Consider the following 7,586-nt stretch of genomic DNA (forward strand, 5'->3'; position numbering starts at 1 on the left):
GCAGGCTAAATGCTACACATTAGTTATGTCATGAACTACGGTTTATATGGAAGTAAAAAGGTTTTTGGTACTAAGTTGATCATCTTTGTGTTTATTCTGTTAAGCTTACCCAGTCGGTGGGAGACCTCCTATCATAAGCTGAGCCCATTGTTCAAAGGATATTGCAATTGAATTAGAGGTTACTCCTTCCACTTTCGTATCAACATGCGCATCGCTGCTAAGTTGGGGAAGCTCTACAAAGTTATACAGCATGTTTCAATTCAGTCATAAATTACTATGGTACTGACAAAGATTCACAAATTCCAATTGCTGATTATTTCTTCACATTATTCCTGGACAGCGTCTGTAAAAATAGTTAAAATGACCATATTATTAAAAACCCCAATATTTTGCTAAGGCCTAGAAACAATTGAATTCATCACCATCTAAAAATCTAAGAATTTTTTCCCAAGGTTGTTTCGGAAATTTATTCCAAATAAGCATTAAGTTTTATGATCACTTCTGTTTGTTGTTTTTAAACAAGTTATCCAGTTCACGCTTCATAGTTCATATTTGATCAAATGTTGTTGATAAATCTTCTTTATAACCGGAAACAATTAAATTTGCTATTTTTTTATTGCATTGCATATAATGGCAAAAGCTTTATTTACTAAAATCTATTTAAGTGAAAATACTTCATTCCCATGTTCAGCCATTTCAACAACTGGTTGAATGTGTGTTGGATCCTGCGACCAACACGTAGAGGCGACCTGGGTCGGCTTACTCTACCGGTCTGCATTCACTATCCACAGGGGCTGTGTAAGGGTTGCCCGTGACCAACACGCGGAGGCGACTAGGTCGACTTACACCACCGGTCTACATCAACCACCTTACACCAGGAATTGCTCCCTGAGTGATATTATACTCGTTCGACAAGGTCGACCTGAGGTCGACGGGGTCGACAGTGTTTCTGTGGCTCTACGCCCAAAGCACAGTCCATAGACTGAGTCTTGGAGTAAAGTAAGTGCTCAGTGTGATTCTGTTATTGTGCAAAGTAACAGAAGAGTGTGGGTCCAAATGCAAAGCATGTATTGAACGATTTAACTGAGCCGAAGCTCGGCCTTAAATACAATCAAATATGTAAATGAGGTGGCAAGGGCCAGCCTCCTCTAGGGGCGTGACTACATAAAGGAACAAAAAAAGAGAACACAACTCTAACGACAATCAGAAAAAGGAGATGGTAACACACGTTTCCATCACACACGCCGCCCCTATAGACGACCACCGGCTATATAAAACCAAAAGAAAAGAAAAGAAAAAAAAGATACAAGAAATGTAAGAAAACACCAACTAGCTACAACATACAAAAACAAGAAGATATAATAACATGAGAGACACCAATTACTAAAACTTACCAAGAGAAATAATGATAAACAATGTCGATCGTATCTTCTAGGAGGTCGACATGCGGTTCGCCAGGTCCTCCAGACGACGAGCCGCCCGTCGGAGGTTGGAGGCCTCCTCCCGCAGGACGTCCACCGTGACCCGGGGTCGAATGTCCCCCAGCCGGCTCTGGACGCTGCCTATCGTGGTCAATTTTCTGGGAGCTTGAACCGGTCGTTCCAACTTGGGCGGACTGCACCACTTCTTCTTCGGGGGAGAGGGGAGAGGTGCCTGGGGCCCTCTTCGCGTAGGCGGCTTGGCTTTAATTGGCCCGTAGGGTGTGGGCTTTTCGAAGGATGGAGGATTAATTAGTTGGACCTTCTGGCTCCATGCCGGGTAACTAGCGCGGTCGACTTCGTAGATAGTAATACCTTTTCCGCCGTGAGCCTTCCGTACCTCTGCATCTTTAATTCGAGCCTGATGTTTCGAAATGGTATCTCTGGACGTGGAGTTTCTCCCACACTTACAGAAGAAGCGTGTGAAATGTTGGGCTATATGTATTCTGCGCCGTCTTATTCCTTTGGGGAAGCTCTACAAAGTTACACAGCATGTTTCAATTCAGTCATAAATTACTATAGTACTGACAAAGATTCACAATTTCCAATTGCTGATTATTTCTTGAAATTATTCCTGTACAGCGTCTGTGAAAATAGTTAAAATGACCATATCATTAAAAACCTCAATATTTTGCTAAGGCCTAGAAACAATTGAATTAACACCACCTAAAACTCAAAGCATTTTTTCCTAAATTCGTTCCAGAAATTTATTCCAGATGAGCATTAAGTGTTATGATCACTTTCGTTTGTTGTTTTTAAACAAGTTATCCAGTTTACACTTCATAGTTCATATTTTATCAAATATTGTAGATAAATCTTGTTTGTAACCACAAACAATTAAATTTGCTATATTTTTTATTGCATAGCATATAATGGCAAAAGCTTCATTCACCAAAACAAATTTAAGTGAAAATACTTCACTCCCTCGTTCAGCCATTTCAACAACTGGTTGAATGTCATTATATACTCAAAATAGTAATTTTAGGTTGTACTAACCATGACCATAGACTTCTACTTGTCTCAGCTCTATCCAGGTGTTGGCTGTACTAAATATACTGAACTGTCTGGTAAGGGGATTGATGGGGTCACTGTAACACGACCGGATATACTCATCTCCTAATGCTGACTCGCTGTACATGCAGATATTCCAGTTAGCAGTGCTGTTAATATTTGGGCTGGAGATTGTACTTGTCGGATTAGTAAGGAAATAGACTTGCTTCATTCGACTTGCTATGATGTGAAAATAAATTTTAATTTGCTAAAATTCATAAAAAACATAATTTTCACACTGGTGTATGTAAAGGTCTAGCAACTACTAGTTAAATAAGAATACTGAATCATTGAATGCATTTAACCTTTAATACTTTCAGGCAGCTACAGATGCTTAAGTTCTGATTTTAGTTCAATTCTTGTGTTGCATTATATTTCTAATAATTCAGGTAGGTTTCAGACATTTAAATTCAGCTACTAAACAGAAATCAGCAAATGAGTAACTTAAGGTCTGCCTTTGATTAATTTAAGTGAAGAAGTTGATAATTAGCTTGACGAAAAACCTTAGCTTTTTAAATAAATGTTTAATCAGAGTCATACGTGGCTTGGCGTTTTGGTTCTTCTTTTTTAAAAGGATTACAGTACAAGGTAATAAACAGTTCATAATAACTTGCACCCCTAAAACCTGGCAAACAGCTATGGTAATGCTAGCAGTTAAGCAATTTAAACATTTGCAGTTTTTCCAAAGGAATTTTTCTGGTAGTGAAACGATCTGCACAAACATATATGTAGGTGTTCTACTCAGTATAAAGAACAGGCTGCTCAACAGACCTTTACCAAGTGGAGCTGTTCAAGGCAGGCAGGAATACAATACAAAGTACAATAAAGAAATTAATGTGATCACTTTTATATCTCCGTTTTGCAACCAAAGCTTCAAAGATACTGAGCAAAAATAGTCTGGGACAGATATACTAAATTAGTTGGTGATTCTATGTAATTTAAGAAAGTGGATTCGGCCACTATTCATCTTCAGAAACAATATATTAAAACTGAACATCCTGGTAAGAATCGTGCTTGCTTTAACCGTTTATAACAACAAAGCAAACTATTTTAGACAGGATCTCTCTTCCCAAAATAAAATTTATGCTTAAATACTTACAACAAGGGCCACCATCACAGTTTCCATTCCTGACAAAAACCTTTACTTCTCTAAAAAGTATTTGTCTCCCCAAATTAACCTTCCACCAGCTGTTTGTACTTTTTTGAGTTGAAGAATATTTAGTTAGATCACGATCAACTGCATTATAAGCTGGTTTGGAGCCAACAGAAGAAGATTGAGAGCAGTCTCTACCGCTTGAATAACTGTAATCTAAAACCAAGTGATATAAAGTAATGCTATGCTTACAGTAAGAATGATAATAATGTCTGAAGGTTCATTATAGTTAAACATTAGTCTTTGTGTTACCTGGTTTTTTATTGAGATATTATAGGCTGAATTCAACTCTTTGTAACAATGATATCTAAATAACAAAAATGCCTCTCTGATCCTTCATATCTTTTTGCGTGGCGGAAAACTATGACTTTGAAAACAAAATTTATTTTGAAGTACATTATTAATTATGAAATATGTTATGAGAAAATACAAACTCATAGAGTAGAAGCAACGATACATAATGCAAACCATAGTAAGAACTACATGGTTTTTAATATTTGAGCATTTTAATATATACTTGAATATATGTTAAATATAGATTCATGATACTAGATATATTTTGATGTCATATATATGATAGCTAAAGTTTTCACATCTTATGTTTGTTATACACGATGCATAAAAACTAAAAAAAGTATTATTGTTGTTGCAAAGTGCTATTATATCTGCATTTCTCATACATGTATATATATATATATATATATATATATATATTAGCTGTATTACCCGTCTACATGAGCAGATTCACGGGCAGCATAAGATTTATTGAGAGTTGTCTTTCATACTGTAAAACAACTCCAAATATGCAGTCTACTGAAATTGTTGCCCTGAATATGCATACACATATTATGATGTCAATAATGATTGGGGAAAACAATAAAAATCTACAATGTGTTTTACAGCTAGACGCATGTAAAATCTAGTAAATATTCTAGATTCATGTGTCTAGATCCATGCATACGTTCATACTCGTCTATGGCCTGACCTGTCATACCCGTCCATGGCCCATCTACCCGCCTTGGCTGACCAGTCTATACCCGCCTCGCAGTTGACTATTGCGTTTTTGCATTCGTCTCGCCATCAATCGCCTCGCATTCATCCGGCCCGCATCTGCCTCGCAATCAATAGCCTTGCACTCAATTGCTTTGCAGTCAATCGCTTTGCAATTAATTGCCTCGCACTCGCAACCAATCGCCTCGCAATAATCGCCTCGCACTCGAAATCAATCGCCTCGCACTCGCAATCGATCACCTCGCACTCGCAATCAATCACCTCGCAATCAATCACCTTGCAATCAATCGCCTAGCACTCAATCGCTTTGCAATCAATTGCCTCACACTCGCCAACTCATCCGGAAAGCCGCGCCTGGATACACTCGCTGCACTCGGGGCGAAAAAGGTCTTCCACGCATCCCGGAGTGACGCCACGGCCCCAAACCGCTAGCTGCATAACCCGTCCATGTGAACAGATTCATGTACAGCAAGAGGTTTATTGAGAGTGGTCTTCTATACTGTAAAACAACTCCAAATATGTAGTTTACTGAATTTTTAGCCCTGATCACACTACGCATACACATATGCAGTCATATAGGTCAATAATGTAGTGGAGAACAATGCAAATCTGCCATACGTTTTACAGCTAGTCTACAATGCATCAGTCTCAAACCACTCAAATCGGAGTTGCCCTATTTGTGTACAGAGAACTGATAATGAAATTGACATCGCTAGGCAAACTGAAGTTATTCAAACTGGCAGTATTGAAAAGTTTTGCATCTTTTAAAAAATTATACAAAATATATTGCTATCGCCAGCATTTATTGAATGGAGACTTCTACATTCTTAAAACACTAATCATAGCTCACCAGTTTTTCGTCTATAGCCTGTGTTTTGACATGGTATATACAAACAGTAATGAGGTTGTTTTGATAAAATTTATAAGTATAACAGCACAGACAGTATGATGTCAGGGCAGATACAGCATTAGCACTTTACAATAGTAGAACAAAGCGCCGACATGATAGCCTTTGTATGAGATAAAATAAGGAAAAGAAATGCATGAAAAGATATATATACTGAAAAATATGTTAGAAAATGCTGCATGTGGTATAGCAGAACATGAAGGACATAAAACAATAACACAATATTAGTTCAACGCAACACTTGCGGATAGACAACATTTTTGGTTTTTCTGTCGGGTGTATGAAGAAACAGTTCTCGGCGTGTGCCTACCTTTGAGCAGGCGACGTATAGCTGGTCATGGCTGATGCAGGGTGACAGTAAGTCGATAGCAGCTGCTTTCTTTCTTTTCACAATAGCGTATCGCAACCCTCGGAGTACTCTGTGAAAGTTCTGTAATAGTAAGTTACGGTAGACCTACTCGTTTTAAACTGATGGTAAGTTTAACTCACCGATGCTTGTAGATTTGTATTTGTAGAATTGTGGTTACTCATATTAATGCCGATGCCATGGCCATGGTCTTGTTGAATGATACTTTACTTGACTCGCTGATATAGTCTCTAATAAAGTGTGTATATTTATAATCTCTAAATCAACATCCCGTCACTTTTGAAGTATGTTATTACATATAATGTTTGTGTTTATGTGTGCTGATCTTGTAGATGATGGTTTGCGCGTGATAATATAATGTTTGGTAGTTGTGATAATAGATTGAAGAAATCCATCCTTCGTATCTGGTTAAATGCGGTTAATATAAATGATTGTCATGCAATTTACTGTACATAATCGCTCAGATAGGACGGCTTCTTGATTAGTCGTCCAGACCTATCGATCCTTGGGATATCTGGGGTATCTTGTTCGGGTACGATACTCTGTTCCACTCTCTTCTTTCCTTGTGGGTGATTGCTTGCTTGTCTTTCAGGTGGCGCATTCTGTTTAGGAGAGGGTGTCTTCTCTGGTACTGCTTGTATAGCCACTCGATTTCTCCGGATGATATGTCCACCCTCATTCTGCAGTAAGTACGATCGATCGAATAGGGGTTCTAGTACCGATGCCGGTTTCCATCTCTGGGCTCGGTCATTCACTGTCCGGATTAGTGCCGACTGACCATGTTTTAGAGGATCTAGGTCGTGATTTCTTTTGTTGTAGCTTGTAGCTATCCGCAGTTGCTGGATGTCTCTTGCTTGTGCCACTTCCTCTCCTGACTGTATCTTGGGCCTGTAACTCTCTTCGGGTTGCACTAGCGGGGTCCTCAACTTTCTCGAGTATAATCGTTCGCTGGGACTACAGAAGTCTATGTTGTGAGATGCTCTCCACTCCAGCAATGCCTTCCAAAGATCTGCCGCTGTCTTGTATAAATGCTTGACTATCCTGACTGCCGACTCTGCCTTCCCATTGCTTTGGGCGTGTGTCGGTGATGAAGTGGTGTGTTTAAATTGCCAGTCTTCAGCAAACCTTTTAAATTCGTTGCTCGCATAATATGGAGCATTGTCACTCTGTACCCAGATGGGAATGCCGTGTCTGGCAAAGATTGCTTTGCACGCCTGTATGACTGTTTCGGCTGTCTCATCTTCCAATTTGGCCACCTCGATGTAGTCTGACATATAATCCACCACAACTAAATGTGGCTTTCCTTGGTGATATAGTATGTCTGTCCCCACTTTAGCAAACGGCGTCACCGGAACGTCATGCATTCTGATAGTTTCTCTTTGGTTCTTTGGTTTGTTCAGCTGACATGGTCTGCATGCTTTGGCTGTCTTCTGTATGTTCTCGGCCATGCCGACCAGTAGAATATGTCCTTAGCTCTTCTCATCATGCTTTCTGCTGCTTGATGAGCACCATGTAGTGCTTCACATATCTCTTCCACCATGTTCTTTGGTACTACAAGCCGCATGCCTCTGTATACCAGCTGTCCACGCACTGCCAGTTCCTCCTGAAATGTCCAATAGT

General features: G+C 39.3%; 1 protein-coding gene across 1 annotated transcript; it reads right to left on the reverse strand.

Annotated features, from left to right (window-relative positions):
• Positions 1-6,409: 6,409 nt before the first annotated feature.
• LOC137404743 (uncharacterized) lies at positions 6,410-7,330 on the reverse strand. Its single transcript, XM_068090976.1, has one exon. The coding sequence runs from the start codon at positions 7,328-7,330 to the stop codon at positions 6,410-6,412; it is 921 nt and encodes a 306-aa protein (XP_067947077.1).
• Between the last annotated feature and the right edge of the window lie 256 nt (positions 7,331-7,586).

This window comes from Watersipora subatra, chromosome 9, assembly GCF_963576615.1.
Source record: "Watersipora subatra chromosome 9, tzWatSuba1.1, whole genome shotgun sequence".
Lineage (NCBI taxonomy): Eukaryota > Metazoa > Bryozoa > Gymnolaemata > Cheilostomatida > Watersiporidae > Watersipora > Watersipora subatra.